This window comes from Echiichthys vipera (genome assembly GCF_963691815.1).
Source record: "Echiichthys vipera genome assembly, chromosome: 20".
In the NCBI taxonomy this organism is placed as follows: Eukaryota; Metazoa; Chordata; class Actinopteri; order Perciformes; family Trachinidae; genus Echiichthys; species Echiichthys vipera.
This window is the reverse complement of record NC_139845.1, coordinates 25,201,391-25,221,690: the sequence shown is the minus strand read 5'-3', so window position 1 is coordinate 25,221,690 and position 20,300 is coordinate 25,201,391. Positions and strand designations below refer to the sequence as shown.

The following is a 20,300-nucleotide window of genomic DNA, read 5'->3' as shown; positions in this document are numbered from 1 at the left end:
ACTTGACCTACCACCTTAAACATGTAAGTAACGTTGGACGAACACGACCTACCACCTTTAACATCTAAGTAACGTTAGACGAACAAGACCTATCACCTTAAACATGTAAGTAACGTTAGACGAACATGACCTAGAACCATAAACATGTAAGTAACGTTAGACGAACATGACCTACCACCTTAAACATGTAAGTAACGTTAGACGAACATGACCTACCACCTTAAACATGTAAGTAACGTTAGACGAACATGACCTACCACCTCAAACATGTAAGTAACGTTAGACGAACATGACCTACCACCTTAAACATCTAAGTAACATTAGACGAACATGACCTACCAACTAAAAACATGTAAGTAACGTTAGATGAACTTGACCTACCACCTTAAACATGTAAGTAACGTTAGACGAACATGACCTATCACCTTAAACATGTAAGTAACGTTAGATGAACTTGACCTACCACCTTAAACATGTAAGTAACGTTAGACGAACATGACCTATCACCTTAAACATGTAAGTAACGTTAGACGGACAGGACCTACAACCTTGAACATGTAAGTAACGTTAGACGAACATGACCTACCACCTTAAAAACATGTAAGTAACGTTAGACGAACATGACCTACCACCTTAAAACATGTAAGATATACATATAATAGTATAAGAATTTTGTCGTTTCCATTCAGTTTTTCTGGACACACTGGTCGACCAAGTAAGTCCTTGGTCGGGGGCAGTCCTAATTTGTTCTCCGTATGTATTTGTTCTTGTTTTTCAAAGGGTTTAACCTGAGCCAGGCCAGACAACAACAACAATATGCAATCAAGTTATCATATCACATCCATACAGGGTTAGTAATATACAGTTCTAGGTGGTGCATCGACACCGGACAGCGTAGTGACATCGCAAGCCCTGCTGCGATCATCCTACTCAGTGCGAGCGTTTAAGTATGTATGAAGTTAGCCCGTGAACAGAAAAAAAACCTATGTTGAGACACTTCTTGCTGTCATTTCTGGTCGCACTCTTTCTGTCCTCTCAGAGAAGGAAACTTTTCCACAAGCAAACACTGGTTCAGACGTCCCACATTACCAGCACCAGCTTCAGAGCAGTGACAGACAGACAATTAACCCCCATTAACTTCTCCCTCATGAGGTGCAAGTTTATTAAATTAGAGTTGCTTCCATACAGATACCAGTATGGCTTCGATACTGCCTAAAATGCTGTAAAGTGTAAAATCTATATTAAAGTAGTTTATTTTTGTTCTTTTTCTTTTATGACTGACTGTCTAACTACATAATACAAGAAAGTTTGACGACATTTGTTCTAGGGCTGCCCCCAAATAGTCCACCAAGCACTGGTTGACCAAAAAATCATCAACCGACCAAAATTTAATTGGTGCATTGGTCGTAGGGAAAAAAACAAAAAAACATTTGAAGCCGTGTCTTGTCAAAATTAAGTGAAAATCTGAACTAAAAGGCTGGAGGGCTTTTAATTTGAAGGGCCAGACACAGGAAGTCTTGACACTCACTCACTGTCAGTGTCTTTTTTTTTTTTTTTTAACACGGCAGGTCCCTTCGACATCGCGGTTAGAGAGTTCATAATTATTATCCAATCATGTCAGGAAAGACGTCTAAAATATGGGATCACTTCGAAAACAAGGATGACCCCAAGAAGGTCGCATGCAAACTTCATCACTCAACCACAACGAACATGAACCTTAAAACATGTAAGTAACGTTAGACGAACATGACCTAGCACCTTAAACATGTAAGTAACGTTAGACGAACATGACCTAGCACCTTAAACATGTAAGTAACGTTAGACGAACATGACCTACCACCTCAAACATGTAAGTAACGTTAGACGAACATGACCTACCACCTTAAACATCTAAGTAACGTTAGATGAACATGACCTACCAACTTAAAACATGTAAGTAACGTTAGACGAACTTGACCTACCACCTTAAACATGTAAGTAACGTTGGACGAACACGACCTACCACCTTTAACATCTAAGTAACGTTAGACGAACAAGACCTATCACCTTAAACATGTAAGTAACGTTAGACGAACATGACCTAGAACCATAAACATGTAAGTAACGTTAGACGAACATGACCTACCACCTTAAACATGTAAATAACGTTAGACGAACATGACCTACCACCTTAAACATGTAAGTAACGTTAGACGAACATGACCTACCACCTCAAACATGTAAGTAACGTTAGACGAACATGACCTACCACCTTAAACATCTAAGTAACATTAGACGAACATGACCTACCACCTCAAACATGTAAGTAACGTTAGACGAACATGACCTACCAACTAAAAACATGTAAGTAACGTTAGATGAACTTGACCTACCACCTTAAACATGTAAGTAACGTTAGACGAACATGACCTATCACCTTAAACATGTAAGTAACGTTAGACGGACAGGACCTACAACCTTGAACATGTAAGTAACGTTAGACGAACATGACCTACCACCTTAAAAACATGTAAGTAACGTTAGACGAACATGACCTACCACCTTAAAACATGTAAGATATACATATAATAGTATAAGAATTTTGTCGTTTCCATTCAGTTTTTCTGGACACACTGGTCGACCAAGTAAGTCCTTGGTCGGGGGCAGTCCTAATTTGTTCTCCGTATGTATTTGTTCTTGTTTTTCAAAGGGTTTAACCTGAGCCAGGCCAGACAACAACAACAATATGCAATCAAGTTATCATATCACATCCATACAGGGTTAGTAATATACAGTTCTAGGTGGTGCATCGACACCGGACAGCGTAGTGACATCGCAAGCCCTGCTGCGATCACCCTACTCAGTGCGAGCGTTTAAGTATGTATGAAGTTAGCCCGTGAACAGAAAAAAAACCTATGTTGAGACACTTCTTGCTGTCATTTCTGGTCGCACTCTTTCTGTCCTCTCAGAGAAGGAAACTTTTCCACAAGCAAACACTGGTTCAGACGTCCCACATTACCAGCACCAGCTTCAGAGCAGTGACAGACAGACAATTAACCCCCATTAACTTCTCCCTCATGAGGTGCAAGTTTATTAATTTCTAGCGTGTACACCTTTGCGTATTTTCGAGTTAGTGTTTGTAAACTATTGTAGCGTCTCAAGATGTGCTAGCTTAAATAGCTAGGGCGGCAGTTTAGGTTACTGTAATAACCGTGGTTCTATGAATGAACAAAGTCACCAAATCACCAGATTTGTTTGTATGATTTTAAATTAATTCAAAATATTAAATTGACCTTGATACTTACAGTTTAAAGCAGTTTAAAGTATAAATAATTACGCAATTATTAAATGTTTACTGCATTACAGTGTTGAAGTTATACACACATTATAATCGCTATTGAGTAATTGTATGATTTATAATCTGAATGGAACCTTAAGGAGAAGACTAAAGGGTGCTTTGTGCAACGGGCCAACTTCCTGTTCCCTCTAATATTTTGGAAGGTAACTGAACAATCACATGAACAACACTCACGCTGAGCAGGCCTCCCTGGCTCCTGGTGTGGCCAAACACCTTCTCCACAGTGCAGTCCTTCAGGGGATAGGCGTGCTGGCCAGCAAACTTATCCCCGTTGCTGAATTGCAGCGGGCTGCAGCGCTTTGCCTGCAGCAGCATGTCGGAGAACAGGAAGAACATCTTGGGCTTAGCATCAGCACCTTTAGTAGGAACCACCTTCAGCCAGCCCTCACGGATGTACCACCTCCCTGGGAAAGGAAGAACAGAAAAAAACAGAAACAATCATCATCCCAGACAACTGGTACGGATCTTATATCAGACACAGAGACTGATGTTGTGTCTTTTTATGGACATTTAAGGTTTCCAACCAACTATGGATGGGGTCTGATGGCATTTTAGGGCTGTGCTATGGCTGCAGAAGTTAATCTTAAAACAACACTGTGAAAATAGTATTTCTACTTTATCATTCAACACATAAATTAACTATATAAATCCCAGATTTTTCCACATGCGCGATGAGTGTTACCTGAAGGTGAAATGGTTGTTGCACTGCTCAAGCAGGCTGCGGTCTCAAGTCATCAAAAATAACTCAGTAGATAAATATCCAAGCACAACCTTTTTGTTCCACTGCACATTTTGTCACTTCACCGGCACCATGTTTGTTGTTGTCATAAACTTCTTTTTTTTTCAAACTTTATTGGAGTAACTTTTGAATCGAACGACCTCTAGAGGATGTTTTGCTCAACGTCCATTCCAACATGAAGAACACATTAAAGCATGAGGGCAGAGACGCTGAGAACGATGAAGTACGTCTCTATTTACTCACGAAATGGAGCAGAAATGTTCCTTAAAACATATGGAGTAGGTCAACACCACACTCTATGACGTAGTCATGATTTACAGAGACCTAACAATTCATGTAGGAGTGCGGGTGTAGTCTGAATGCTATTTGGTCCATTGATTGTTTTGTCTTAGGCTAAATAGTACAAGACGAGGGGTGGCTTACACTACACAGTCTATGACTGGACATGGCTACAGATCGACACATTTACACAGCAGCATTACTAGTAAAAGCATACACTGGTGAAACTCCGTGGTGGGAAACAAAATGAAAATAATAAAGCACTGGATGAAGAAATCACTAGTGCAACACAATCATAGCCCCAAAGCTGAAACCCTTCTGCCTTTTGTAGAGTGCAAAGGGCATTATGATATAGTGGTCATCCTCTACCGCTGCCATACAGGAAACCTGTGTAAGACAAGCTCCGCTGAGCACGCAGAACTGCCCCATTTGACCCAGACTGCTGTCACAAGTTAATCCCTGCTCACCACCTCTGACATGCTCAAGAGCGCAGAATTAGGTCCATATCGGTACTGTTTAAACCACAGAACTACACAGAACCTTACAAAACTGCATTGCATTGCGTAACAGATAAAGACGCATTTCAGTTGTAGCTCTTCATAGACGTATTATTTTAATTTCAAGAACATGAAAGAAAAATAAGAGATTTGATCAAATGCTTTTGAACCGCACATCTAGAACACTTTCATTCAGACTGACATCAACATTAGTGTCAGTGTAAATGTGGTAATAACATGAATTCATTTCTATGGGTAATAATAATAGTATATGATCATAGAGATCATAGAGCCCTCAGAATCCGATTGCAGAACTGCAGAGAATAAAATGAATGAGACTAACTAAGCCATGCTGAATTGAAAAGATAAATTTGGACGTAAGATAATCGAAGACAGACTCAGTAGGAGGTAGGCACGTCGGGGTGTGGCTGTGAGGAAAGCTCTCATCTCTTTCACCATGATTGGCAGCAGCGTGATGATAGCTAATAAGCAAGAGGCTGACATTTGGATAGATAAGATGAAAAATTCAGCCTGGGTCCAGGGTGTTTTTGTAATTGCCCAAGCCAGTAGCCTGTGATTGCATTTAGCCTGAGTGGCCAGAGCTGTGCCTCTGGGACTCAGAAAGGACATTTTCAGCTACAGACAAGCCCAATGAGATTAAGTTGCGGGGCCAGGCGGGGGTCAAATTGCTTTTAAAATGCCATGGGTCTCAAACGTAATGGTCGAGACACACGCCCTGAGTCTCTCAGGTGTTGTGTGGAGATTGGAGCAGTGGATGTGATCGTTCTATTAAATATTATATAAATAAAACCCTGATTGAGCCTTATACGATTCTTTAAAGACAGATAGCAACATTTGAACGCGTTGTTACTCTCAGTCAGACCTATCATCTTAACACTCAGTATTGAATAAAAGACAACTATAGTAGGAGATTTCCTCATGAAACCCATCTCTCAGCTCTTTCACAGTGAACTGATAGACCGGAGACTTTTATCCCTGCGATAACTGACATGTTACAGGAAAGGTCTATATTCTGGTACAAATGCATTCTCTGGCCTCATAATTGCAAAAAAAAAGGACATTTCATTAAGTTGAATGTAGTGTGTCAAGATCATTTTAAGAGCTATGAGGCACGTTTCCATTAGGGCTGAATACTCGGAATAAGGCAGGTGTCCTTCACCGAAACGCCCCTATTCTGCATGTGAGGCGCTCCAGTGCCAGGAAGAAGACTCCAATGGAATGCCTGCGTTGCTCCGAGTGACATTTGCTGGTATGTTTACATGCTGCAGCTGAGCAGATGTGATAACATCTGTGACATGACACAGAATTACACAGTGCCGACCAAGCCCATCCTTAATTCGATCATAAACAGCAGAGTCTCTTGTTCTTTGAATTTGTCTGATGATTTCAGCGTCGGTCCTTACTGACAAGTTCATGATTTCAAATGTAAATGTGGACTCGTCAGACCACAGCACACTTTTCCACGTTACATCAGTCCATCTCAGATGAGCTAGGGTTCAGAGAAGCTGACGGTGTTTCTGGGTGTTGTTGATATATGGCTTTACCTTTGCATGGTAGAGTTTTAACTGCACTTGTAGATGCAGAGATGAACTGTGTTAACTGACAGTGGTTTTCAGAAGTGTTCCCGAGCCCACGTGGTTATAGCCTTTACAGAGTGATGTCAGTTTTTAATGCAGTGCACTCTGAGGGGTCGAAGGTCACAGGCATTCAGTGTTGGTTTTCCGCCTTATCACTTATGTGCAGAGATTTCTCCAGATTCTCTAAATCTTTTAATGATATTATGGACTGGAGATGATGAAATCCCTCAATTCCTTAAGATTGTACGTTGAGAAACCTTGTTTTTAAACTGTTGGAGTATTTGTTCACACAGTTGTTCACAAAGTGGTGAACCTCGCCCCATCCTTTCTTTGCAAACCACTGAACTTTTGGGAGAAGCCACTTTTATACCCAATAATGACTCTCACCTGTTTTTAACCTGTGGAATGTTCCAAACAGTTGTTTCATTAGTTTCATTCCTCTACTTTCCCAGTCTTTTGTTGCCCCTGTTCCAGCTACTTTGGAACATAATGCAGAACTTAAAATTGAAAATGAGGGAATTTTTTGAAAAAAAACAACACAATAAAGTTTATTAGTTTGAACATTAAATATTTTGTCTTTGTAGTGTATTCAGTTGAATGTAGGTTTAAAAGGATTTGCAAATCATTGTATTCTGTTTTTATTTACGTTTTACACAACATCCAAACTCTATGTGAATTGGGGTTGTAAATGTAGGGTGTCCAAGCCTGCAGGACCAGTGATTTAAAAAGCTGATACAGGTATGTTTGCTGTAGAAATATATACACACAAACATTTCAGTTAAATTTTAATAAATGTGTAACATCAAACATCATCATTCTGTGTACAGAATGTTATCACATTTAATTTATGCATAAGCAGTAATGTGTTCCATGTTTGCTCAAGTATCATAATGCTGCCAGTGTCCAGGGTGCTGAAACTGATACATTTCAGTCAGTCAGACATTGAGCGGAGTGGTTATACAGACATATTCGGGCTCCTTTCACAATTCAAACTACATCTCACCAGAAAGTGCGTGTTAAAGGTCTTCACCTATGGAGTCAGTCCTGAGGTTTCCGTTTAGTGGGTGAGGTTTGTAATCTGGGTGAATAACAAGGACAAGAATCATGGGTTTAAATGCCAAACAGTTGCTATCTTTTGTAAGAATAATAATTTAAAAAAAAATAATGTTCTTACTCTTTTGTTTTTAAGAATGGATTCAAACCCAATTCACTGCCAGTCTTCCTCACCTTTAAAGTTGTATCAGATATCCCCTATCAGACCCCCTGATAGACAAAGTTGACAGAGTCAGAGAGGTTGGATATGCTCTGGGAGAGCAGAAGTCTCTTTGTGGACCACATTCTTTTCAGACCCCCTGCTTACATCTGACCATACACAGTGCTTTGAGGCAGCAGCAGGTTCAAAGAGCAGGAAGTGCCAAGCACTCCTCTCCATGTCCAGGCCTTTCAGCTTCCCTTGTCAAAGAGCACCTCTGCTCTACTACAAAGTATTTTGGGCTGGACCGAGCGGGGGGCTGAGGAAGGTGGGGCAGGATATAAAGATTGATCTACAAAGGATCCTGTTCCCCCTCATGTGTTCGAGGCCAGAGGAATAACAGAGGCAGGGGGCAGCTGCTGTGGCAGAATGAGGGTTAGGTCTGGCATCCTTGTTTTGGAGAGATAACAGGCATCTTGTACTTTGTTTATGACTGCATAATACTGGAGGCATTTAAGTGGAGGCCAGAGATGAGGTCCAGTGAAAATTAGAATTTTATTTAAGAAATTAATTATTAAAGCTTAAAGTGAACTCAGGAGTATAAAAACCAGAATATGTAATTTTGTGTTAAAGGTTGGAGTCTGTTTGAGTCTGTTTGAACCCAACCCTCCAGTAAACCGCTCCATAAAACAAGTATTGCAGAGGAGTTTGACTTACAGTTAGCGTTAGCAGTTAGCATTAGCCGTTCCAGCTAAGTAAAGATGAAAGTGATGTTAGCGATCAAGGAGAACCGTAGCCATTTGGGTGTGCGTTTGAATGGCGTTTCTCTCCTTTCTCTCAGTCCATGGAGTGAATGCTTGGCCTATATTGACTCTGGTTTTTGCCCGTCTCCGATCACTCAGCTGCTGGGACAAATAATGCCCCCTTCACTGAGGCTCCAAAGCAACTGCAGGATTGTCAAACTCCATTTCACCCAGTGCCAGCCTACAGTAGCTGCACCCAACAACAATCAACCCTGGCAACCAGCAACGCACAATGCTATTGGCTGCTACCATGGAAACACAACGGGAGAGAAAGTCATTGTCAAACCCATCAAATTTTTTTTAAATATTAATTCAGACTAAATATAGTTTTTATGGAAAAGCAATACTTTCATTCTGTACCCCTCAAAACACTCTGTGGGTGGGTGTTTTTTAAACTATAGCTTTTTATAAAGATTCTACATATTCAACCTTTAATTAGATAGGGATATTATCACGACATACTATCTTCCTATTGGCTGTCCTGCAAGGCGGTGGATTACCCACTCAAAAGGACTCGGTTGGTTGGAGAGTTGGACCGGAGTCATTAAGAGGATGATTCAGATCAGCTATGTAAGCGCTGCGAGAGAAGGATGCCCGATTTGTTGTTTTCAAGTTATTGTCCGTGTCATAAATGTATACAAATGAACTGTCAATGGAGTCCCAACGCTAACCAGTGTCGGACGGTGGAGGGCGAGCTATCCAAGTGACAGGCATCAGAGGAGGCTGATGAAGCAACAGCTGAGCAAACACTCTTTACCTGTTAGCCTGGCAGATCAAAGTTTTCTCACTCTGAAACTTATACGCACCGGCAGCCAAGCCTCGGAAGCCCTAGATGCGAATGTGAGCCTTTAAAATAAGATTGGTTTCCCCGGGATTGGGCTTTGTGTGACAATATACATATACATAGAGAATTGTTCGGTTTATGAGGTGCAACGTAGTGTAAGCCTTCATGACCGCTGTCCTCTCTTGTGTCCGTCTCAGCGCTACGTCTCAGCGCTACGTCTCAGCGCTACGTCTCAGCGCTACGTCTCAGCGCTACATCTCTGCACGCTGGTAGACTTGCCCCATGCTCTCCCTGTAGGTGTGCAGCCATAACGCTACGCACATTTCCGCTACGCACATTTCCGCTACGCACGTTCCCGCTACGCACGTCCCCACTGCGCACGCTCTCGCTGAGCTCTCGCTACGCTCTTCTTTGTGGGTTTTTAATCCTCTTGGAAGCAGCTCGCTAAGCTCCGCTCTGTTTGTTTGTTTCTGTCTGGTTAAATCCGTGGTTAAATCAACACATTAATGTCTCTTTCTGCTCTGAAAAAAGGAAGGTTGGAGAATGGACTGAGAAGTTTTTGTTTCCCTCACTGTGACGCCTGTGTTAACTCTGCAGCCATATCTGAGTGTAAAGCGGATGGGTTGAGATGGCATTTTCAGAAAAATCATGCTACTCAGCATTTATGTTACGTTCATTTGTGTCATTCCAGTTTTTGATGAATAAACTAATGTTTCATATGTGCTTGTCAGCCTGGTAAAGTAACTAGTAACTGAAGTAATCAGATAAATGCAGTGCAGTAAAAAATAGAATATTTCCTCTGATTTGTAGTGGAGTAGAAGAATTAAGTAGCATGTAAATAAAATACTCACGTAAAGGACAAGAGCCTCAAACTTTACTTTAGTCCAATAATTGAGTGAAAACCTCTGGTTAACAGGTTTGTTCATTTAACAAGGATTGTTTTTTGACAAGCTTGTTGCACTTTGAGGTCATGACTAATATTTACATTGATAAAATAAAGACAATATATGCACTCCTATGTTGCTGCATTGTTTTACAATATCCATTATTGTGATGCTCATATTTTCCCGGCCCCTCATTTTGGAAAATTTCTGCCCCAATTCCAAATTAATTGAAAAGACCTGATGTAGCCTATTTCAGTCAGTTCAGTGATTGCTGTTTGTGCGTATTTTAGTGAAAGAAAACCCTTTTTGCTTAATTTTTTCTAAGATTTGATAATGTAAAAGTGTTTATATTCTTACCTAGAAGGCAAACAATTGTTTACCTTTTTGCCAACTAAATATATAAATGCGTAAATGCAGCAATGTCTCTCCTACTGTTTCAAAATCTCACTTCACTTTGATTTAAGATTGTTACAGTAATCCCTAAACAAGCTGCCTCATTATTTCAGTTTTTGCATGATTGCATGACATGTCCTTAAGAATATCTGATTAATAAAATAATCTAATTATTAGGCTACAGATCTGATACATGGTATTTTTAGAACCTAAAAGAAATAGAAAAAACAACCGAACCGAAAAACCGTGACCCGAAACCGTGATATGAACCAAAAAGTGGATTTTGTGAACCGTTCCACCACTAATATATATAAATATCTATATAGATACATGTCCGACTGAGGAAGGAGGCCTTCTGGGATATGTTATCCCAGAAGGCTCCGGAGGCAGTTGCAAGGTACCGACGGGCCAGAAGGGCTGCAGCCTCTGCTGTGTCAGAGGCAAAGCAGCTAGTGTGGGAGGAGTTCGGAGAAGTCATGGAGAAGGCCTTTCGGGCGGCACCAAGGTGTTTCTGGAAAGCCATTCAACACCTCAGGAGGGGGACACGGGGAACCGTCCAAGCTGTTTACAGTAAGGACGAGAGGCTGGTGACCTCAGCGGATGAGGTAATCGGGCGGTGGAAGGAGCACTTTGAGGAACTCCTTAATCCGACCTCTTTTGTAGAGGCAGAGCTGGAGGTTGATGGGGAATCATTGTCAATATTTCTGGCGGAAGTCACTGAGGTAGTCAAACAACTCCACAGTGGCAAAGCCCCAGGGATTGATGAGATTCATCCAGAAAAGCTGAAAGCTTTGGGTTTGGAGGGGCTGTCTTGGTTGACACGTCTCTTCAACATTGCGTGGAAGTCTGGGACAGTGCCAAGGGAGTGGCAGACCGTGGTGGTGGTTCCCCTATTTAAAAAGGGGGACCAGAGGGTGTGTGCCAATTACAGGGGTATCACACTACTCAGCCTCCCTGGTAAAGTCTACTCCAAGGTGCTGGAAAGGAGGGTTCGTCCTATAGTCGAACCTCAGATTGAAGAGGAACAATGCAGATTCCGTCCTGGACGTGGAACAACGGACCAACTCTTTACTCTCGCAAGGATGCTGGAGGAGGCCTGGGAGTATGCCCATCCAGTCTACATGTGCTTTGTGGATCTGGAGAAGGCATATGACCGGGTCCCTCAGGAGATACTGTGGGAGGTGCTGCGGGACTATGGGGTGAGAGGGTCACTTCTGTGGGCCATCCTATCTCTGTACACCCAAAGCGAGAGCTGTGTCCAGATCCTTGGCAGTACGTCGGATTCGTTCCCAGTGGGGGTTGGCCTCTGCCAGGGGTGCGCTTTGTCACCGGACTACGCCTCGATATCCTGTCCGTGTAAATCACGAACAGGATATCGAGGCGTAGTCGTGGTGGGGAGGGGTTGCAGTTCGGTGGGCTGAGGGTCTCGTCTCTGCTTTTTGCAGATGATGTGGTCCTGATGGCATCTCAGTCAGTGACCTTCAACACTCACTGGATCGGTTCGCAGCTGAATGTGAAACGGCTGGGATGAGGATCAGCACCTCTAAATCTGAGGCCATGGCTCTCAGCGGGAAACCAGTGGATTGCTTACTCCAGGTAGGGAATGAGTCCTTACCCCAAGTGAAGGAGTTCAAGAACCTCGGGATCATGTTCACGAGTGAGGGGAAGTATGGAGCGTGAGTTTGGCCGGAGAATCAGAGCAGCGGGGGCGGTGTTGCAGTCGCTCTACCGCACTGTTGTGACGAAAAGAGAGTTGAGCCGGAAGGTAAAGCTCTCGATATATCGGTCAATCTTTGTTCCTACCCTCACCTATGGTCATGAAAGCTGGGTCATAACCGGAAGAACAAGGTCGCGGGTACAAGCGGACGAAATGGGTTTTCTCAGGAGGGTGGCTGGAGTCTCCCTTAGAGAAAGGGTGAGAAGTTTAGCCATCCGTGAGGAACTCGGAGTAGAGCCGCTGCTCTTTTGCGTTGAACGTAGCCAATTGAGGTGGTTCGGGCATCTAGTAAGGATGCCTCCTGGGGAGGAGGCCTTGGGAAGACCTAGGACTAGGTGGAGAGATTATATCTCCACATTGGCCTGGGAAAGCCTCGGGATCCCCCAGTTAGAGCTAGTTAATGTGGCCCGGGATAGGGAAGTTTGGGGTCCCCTGCTAGAGCCGCTGCCCCCGCGACCCGACCCCGGATAAGCGGTTGAAGATGGGATGAGATGAGATACATATATATATATATATATATATATATATATACCTTTATATACATATATATTTATATATACGCATATATATATATATTTATGAACAGTAAGCCGTACCTAACACATTTTTCTGTAAAAAAAATTAATACATTTTTTTACAGAAAATGTGCTAGATACATACATTCATACATACATACATATATGTCTATATAAACTTTATATATGTACAGTATATAACACATTTTCTGTAAAAAAAAATATATAACACATATATATATTATAATGTTTACAGAAAATGTGCCCTAAATTAACCAATTAATCACAGCATTATTAGCTTCTGCTAATTTCCAAAGCCCACTACAGCTGCAACAACTGATTATTTTGATTACCTATTTAATAACCCATGTTGTGAAACCAATACCAATGTCAGAAATCACAGCCGACTCAAAATCTGCACCAAATTTGACAGAATGTGTGTGTGTGACTTGCTAGCAGCTAGTTACATTCCCATATTAGAGATCATCTTGCCATGGGATCAAACTGTGAAAAGCTGTGAAGCCAAATTGGGCCTCTTCCAAAGTTTCTCCATTTGTTTCCACACAAACTGAACAATGGAGATGGTGACCCTCCGGTCACTGGATCCATCAGTTACTTGTTCATAATTTTAATAACATGGCTAAAGCTAGCAGACTGGCTACAGTCCAAAGCATGACAAAAGTGTATGAATCCCAATTTGAACCACTAAAGCAAATTTCAGTGCTCTGATAAAGCAAGGTATTACAGTAGGCAGGCTTTACTGACTGATTTGGCCTACCTGATGATAGCTACGGTCACCATTTAATTGAGTTGTAAGCTGTTTCATTGACTTTCCTCTCTCTGGTAATCAGTGATGTGTTGTAAAGTTATGTCTAGAGATAGTATGAAAGGAAGAAAGGAAGTAAAGTATTTCTGATTCTCTGACGTAGTGAAGCTGTAATGTGCATCTCTTGACGATGTGAAAGGAAAAAGTTTGCTGTCTTTGTTCAGACTAAGAAGCCTCTGTGTTCTAATTGTATTACCTTCATAAGTACAGTCACTCCTCAGGCTCTTTCCTCTCCCTTTGTTGTCATTATGTCAGGAGTTTGTAACCGGTGGCAGGCGGTTAAAACAAGTCTTATAGGGAACCAATCTAAATGCTGGTGGTGTCATTCTATAGCCGTTACATTGTGAAATCAACATTTACTATAAAAAATGATGAGTTAAAACCGAAAAGTTATCTGTTGGTACTGTATTTGTAAAATAGAACAGATACAATTTCCAACTGGTGCTTCCAAAATGTTTCTTTGATCTGATCTACTGTCTGAAACCCAAACATATTCGGGTTATAATGATATTAAAACAGAGACAAGCAGTAAATCCTCATATTGGAGAAACTGGAACCACCTAAGTTTGTTTTAAAACGTACAATCACGCTTATTTTATTGAGTCTGATTGACCTCAAGACACCTGAGAATTATTATTTTTTTAAATGAGGTGCATCAGTCAAGAACATAAAGGGACATACATTAGAAAAAAATCCATGTGAAACAAGATAGAAAATGTGAGACGTCTTTGTTTTAAATTGAAGGAAAAGGCATACAGACACAAATATGCAGCTTCCCAGAGAAACAGGCCAACTGTCTGCTGTATCGATGTCCCATTGATTCAGCCTTTGTGTCTCACAATCGCCCCCCTCATCTCCTACAGAGCTACTTAATATGTTTGAGGGGCTTCGACGCCTCTCATCTGTAAAAGGCAGAGCGCTTTTCTTTTACCCACATTAGAGGTGGTGTTGGTGGGGAGGGAGGAGAATGGGTCGGCGTGGGGTTGTGGGGCGGGGTGGTGGTGCTGCTGTTGCTCTGAAGTCTGCCTGGTGGGACCGGAGCTTTATTAGCTGGAAAGGAAGCCGGCGGAGTTGCGAGGGCCTGAGAACTTGGATGAGAGGAAGCTTTTGAAACTTCCCACATTGGCATTAGAGAGATGAGCTGCTATTCAGCGCTCACTCCCGGCCTTCACTAACACATCCGGATATACACACATTAAAAAAAAAAAGCCTGCATATCCAAGCAAAAAAACACACATACGTGGCTATGTGCGCAAATGCATTCACTCATATCCAACACACACACACACACACACACACACACACACACACACACACACACACACACACACACACACACACACACACACACACACACACACACACACACACACACACACACACACACACACACACACACACACACACACACACACACACACACACACACACACACACACACACACACACTTTGGCTTCCTTTTTATCTGCTGGTCCGCAAGATGAGGCTGGGCTCTAATTGGTCCTGGGGGAGGTTGGCAGGGTGAGCGGAGCAACGAGGAGGCCAGACAAACAACAGGAGGGGGAGTGGCAGGAAGAAAAGGGCCACCGCTCCACAAGTAGAGAGGGAACAACAATGGAAGAAGGGAATAAATTAGCAAGAGTGAAGGCAGGATGAAGGGGAAAAGCACATCCACTCACTAACAGTTAGCAGCAACACTCTAGTAATACAGTGTGCTTAGTGTGATGTGCAAAATACTTCAGTTTCCTGCACAATGTTCAATGAATACCGCTGATTAAAAGCAATCCAGCCACGTGCCTCCATACTTAACACATTATTATTTTAGTTTATACTACCCTTGCTTCTCCCTCTACCCCAGAGTGTCCCAAAGGACATAGAGCAATAGAAGCAGAAAGAGGTAAAGAGAAGAAGGAGGTGGTTTCCTTTGGGGTTGGGATGAAACGAATATGTGATCAGAGGCTCTAACCTGCAGCAGACACCTTCGTCTTTCGCCCCTTCAGCAGTTTCTGCACCCGGCAAAGCTGCAGGTGGTTCTCATGGCACCGCATATTTTTCTGGATACGCTGGGACACCTCGCATATCGCCGTCACTGCCCCTAAAGGAAACACACATACACACACACAAATAAGCACACAATTTCCACATACTCTCACCAATGGGTACGTATGATATCTTACGAAATATGATGTTTTATTCAACGCCCTGAAACAGTGACTGGTAAGTAATAGGGACAGTTAAGTTTAGGCACCCAAACGACCTGGTAAAGATTAGAAAAAAAGGCTGTAGTTTGGGTTAGTACTTCCAGAACATGAACACTGGTCCCCAGATGGGAAAGTCCTGTGTTTTGGGACCCATTCACAACCATGACCCTTCTCTCTAGGCTGATTTTATTGCTCTTATACTACCGGTCAGCTGATTGCCTTCATTGCTCCGTACGTAATTTCTGTAGTAACAGATACGTGATTATTATTTAGTGCATTCCTTTTAATAAGTATATGTACGGACAGTCAATAAGGATGGCCTTCTGAATGTATCTCCTTCTACATACGACCTTTTCTGAGCCCACCCCTGATCCTCTTTACAGCTGATTAATAGTGGATTTTGGGGCAGACGCTGATATTAGAGAGTTTAATAGGGGTGCCCCCGACTTAGAATTTTCCTGGTAGACCAGTAATCTTCATTAAGGTCCATTAAACTAGGAATCGTTGCATGTAAGGCCTAGATGTTTGTGCATGTCACATACTGAGCAAGACACACATTAATTCCGCTGCCTCGTCATAGTTTCTTAATCTAAACTTAGAACTTTTTCTGTGGTCTGAAAGTGAAATAAATAGGCTATATAATAATGAGGCACAAAGCAAAGTAAAACATCCCCAACACACGGAAACAAGGTTAGAAGCAAACGGAAATAACGCACACAGTAGCCTACCGGATTGAGTCAGTTTTTCAGAGTCTTGTTGTAATCGAACGATCAACTGCCAAATCTAAAGTACCTGCATGTAAAGAACTCTTTCACAAACTTTTTTTTTGCACAAAGCTTTAAAGTCTTACCAGAACAAATAGGCGAAACATAAAAAAACCCAGAAGCATCCAATTACTGTGCCAGCTCTAATAATTGCTGTAAACATTTAGAAACTACATCATTAACGCGTCCAAAATAACAACAAACAGATGGATTCTAATTTCAAGCTCAACTTTCCTGCTTTTGTTCCGAGCACTGAAACTCAGCGGATGAACTTGATCCTCAGGGCGACTTGTCTACACTAAAATAATCACGGCCTAATTGGCTCGCTTAACTTCACAACAATTACAATGTAAACCAAACAAGGCATCCGTGTAGACTTTTTCCCTTTGTTGTACGTGTTTGGAATATTTTTCCATTGCCTGCTTTAGAAAAACAACAACTCCTAATTACAGTATTCTTGGGCTGAGTTCCGGCCGAGGCATTAATAATACATCCAGCCCATTAGATATTCTGAAGCCATCTTCCACTTCTTACAGCTTTTTATTTCGTTTATTCACTATTTAGACTGTGTTTGACCACGGCACGAGGCCTGTTAACTGTTGTTGTTAAATCTGACGGAGTTTGAGAGTTGCATCAGGTCGGCCTTGGTTATGGTTACTACAGCGGAGTCGGGCATTAGTGTCGTATTAAAGCGGGCTGATGAAAACCCCTGAAGCACTGCAATTACAACAATTAAATCCAGCCAGAATGCACTGCGAGGGGAAAAAGGAGAGCTGGGGGGTGTGGGGTGTGTGTGTGTGGGGGGGGAGACAAAGAAGAGGAAGAGCAAACTGACACTGAGCAGCACAACAGGAGAAAACAACAAAAAACCTTGTGATTCTATCTGCTAGTTTGCTTAATCATATACAATGTGATTTGTCTGGAATTTCTTTTTTAAATAATTCCCTTTACAATACAAACCATGCTGACTATAGGACATTCACACACACACACACACACACACACACACACACACACACACACACACACACACACACACACACACACACACACACACACACACACACACACACACACACACACACACACACACACACACACACACACACACACACACACACACACACACACACACACACACACACACACACACACACACACACACTTTATAAAAGGATCTCTAATGAGAAGAGGAAGAGGCGATGGTGGAGCACATTTAGAAATGTACCTTCATCTTAGAGTCAGGGGCTGTTTTAATTTGTAAGCAAAGGCAGCACACCAGCAATGAGATTTTAATTGATACACATAAATAATTCCTTGTGTACATTCACACTTGAGTCAGATTCGCTGTTTATTTGACGACCAAAATTAGTCATTATCGGGATTCGTGTTGATGTTGAAGATTTTTTTATTAATATAGCTCCCGCTTAATATCCTCTGATCCGCTCCCAATTAATTATGTCAAAATCCACATCGAACTGGAACTTACACGCATATTGAGCTTTGCCTGGCTTTCATTTTCTCTGCTAGCCGAGCAGCGCTGTGACAATAACAACAAATGAGGAATGAAAGGGAAAGAGAGCACTTCCCTTTGTTCCTCAATTGGAGATAATGAGGGCTGTCTTTCACTATGACAGAGTCTGACTGCTGAAATGAAAGTCTTTGCAGGTTTTTGTATTGTTTGGTTTTGTTTTCCTGCTGTTCTAGGACTGGCCTTACATTCTGTATTTGTACAGCTTTACTTAACTCTCTGGCGCTCTGAACTGCTTGCCACAGGTAGGAAGAGTTCCCCCATGAGTGAGCCTAAAGTCTTCGACAAGTGATGCAAAGCACATCAGCACACGCTTGTACTAGTTGTTAGGTTGCTGTCGCTAGCAAACATCAGCCTCAGCTTCACGCTTGTGCAAATTTGCTCCAGACACATTGCTCCACCATAAAAGCACAGTCTTTAATCTGCATTTTTTTCCCCCTTGAGATGCAGTAAAATGATTGTTAAGGCAGCAGCATGATCCGAAAAGATGCTTACTTGACAACTGCTGAAACTCTGGGTTGTCTGGACTCGTGTTGCCAGTCAGATCCTGTAGGAAATGTTTATACCTGTGAGAAAACAGAAATAAAAAAGGTCACTGTATGATCCCCATCAAAAAATATCACTAGAAAAGGTGTTAACTGGAACAACGAACACTTGAAAGTGAGTGAGACAAGCTTTTCATTTCCATCTGACGTTACTCATGCAGCCCAAGCGCTACCAGAGCTACAGCCACTGTTGAACAGTACGTTCTTCTTGTCACAGTAGATTGGATGCAGGAAAACAACAGCGGGGCCTTACAAAATGCAATCTAACAGGCTAGAAAATGTACAGTACATATAGTCTGATTTACAGGTGTAAAGGATTTCGCTAAAAACAATCTACAGACTCAGACGCAAAAATAAACTCTCAGTCATCACTTATGAGCCACTAGAAGTGTGTGGCGATGTTTATGTCTGCAGAGGCCCTGCCCTCTGCCTGGATTTACTGTTTTCTTCATATTTCCTGTGTATAGGAGGTTTTGGGGAGTCAGCAAAGAGTCCTTGGGCCCCACTTAGGAGTGTAACCCATAGAGTGTATATAAAGATGGACAATTTGACAGCTTCCCAAAAGTGCAGTCAAAACTGGATCACCTGATGTTTGGCGGCTGGTACATTTCAAACGTTTGTGCCTTCGAACAATTAGAAAATAACATACTAGTCCTCTGATTCATGGTTTTGTTCTCGCCAACAATTCTGTGTGTTTACCAACATGAGAAAAACGTCCCTGCTCTGTGAGACGGACAACAATCGGCCGCTTACGCGACTCACATGCAAATTGGGGTGTTTCAGCGAAATCCACCTCATTCCGGGTATTCGACCCTAATGGAACCGCACTTGTGTAGACTTCATTCGACCAGCCTCAGCTCCATACAAGCTCCACCTCTTTGACCACTTCTGATTAGACCCGAATCACGCAGAGCCAGGAACTGCCAAGTTGCCGTCGGCTGGAGCCACCAAGATTGAGCTTCATATTGGCTTTTCAGAAAGACTACATTCATATTTTATAGAGTCTAATACGGTTAAGCTCCTGAATGCTCCAGCTGGAGAGAGTTTTGCTTTGAAGTAGAGTTAATGGTGACAACCTCTGACAGATAAAGCTGTAACCTGTTTAGAGCTCTACTGGTTTTCTGAGCCCTCTTCAGACACATTGCTTGTAATAAATGAAACTTTGACTAATTTTCCATCCAGGGGCTATCAATGAATGAATCAAGATTTGAGACAAACCATTAAGATAATGGACCATATCATCATAGGAAAAAAGCTATATATAAATAATTCAAACAAAAACATGGCTGAAAATAGGATTTTCAAAATACACTTTACATGTCAACACTAATTAAATAATTTGTGTTTTATGAATGGATAGCCTTCCCATTCTCTCTACAGCCTGCTGCCACAAGATTTTATCCACTGCTTCAGAATTTTATGAAATGTTATTAAGTCACAATTACACGACTCTGCGAGGGTTTTTAATTTAAGACGGGAAAGTCGTCCGGTCTCCCATCCTTTGTGTAGTCTAGGAGCCGAGTTGTAACAAATGGGGCCTTGTCTGTTCAGTTTGTTTTGTTGGTAAGTTTGTTTGTGCCTTAGGTACAAACAGGCACATGCTTATGATTGCACATACTGATTAGGTGATTTGGTCCAGCTGTGTGCTGTGTACTTTTTAGGCTGAGCTATTAGTCTCTGATCTTGTTCTACTA

At 42.1% G+C, this 20,300-nt stretch overlaps 1 protein-coding gene across 2 annotated transcripts in view; it reads right to left on the bottom strand.

Annotated features, from left to right (window-relative positions):
- The window catches only part of arhgef39 (Rho guanine nucleotide exchange factor (GEF) 39), a 104,669-nt gene that overhangs the window by 13,714 nt on the left and 70,655 nt on the right, over positions 1 to 20,300 (bottom strand). For both annotated transcript variants that reach the window (XM_083934734.1, XM_083934733.1), the window contains exons 6-8: positions 18,557 to 18,627; positions 15,532 to 15,660; positions 3,512 to 3,741 (exon numbers count right to left, since the gene is read on the bottom strand). In XM_083934734.1, coding sequence (XP_083790860.1) covers positions 3,512 to 3,741; positions 15,532 to 15,660; positions 18,557 to 18,627 — 430 coding nt within the window. The remainder of the gene's footprint in view (positions 1 to 3,511; positions 3,742 to 15,531; positions 15,661 to 18,556; positions 18,628 to 20,300) is intronic.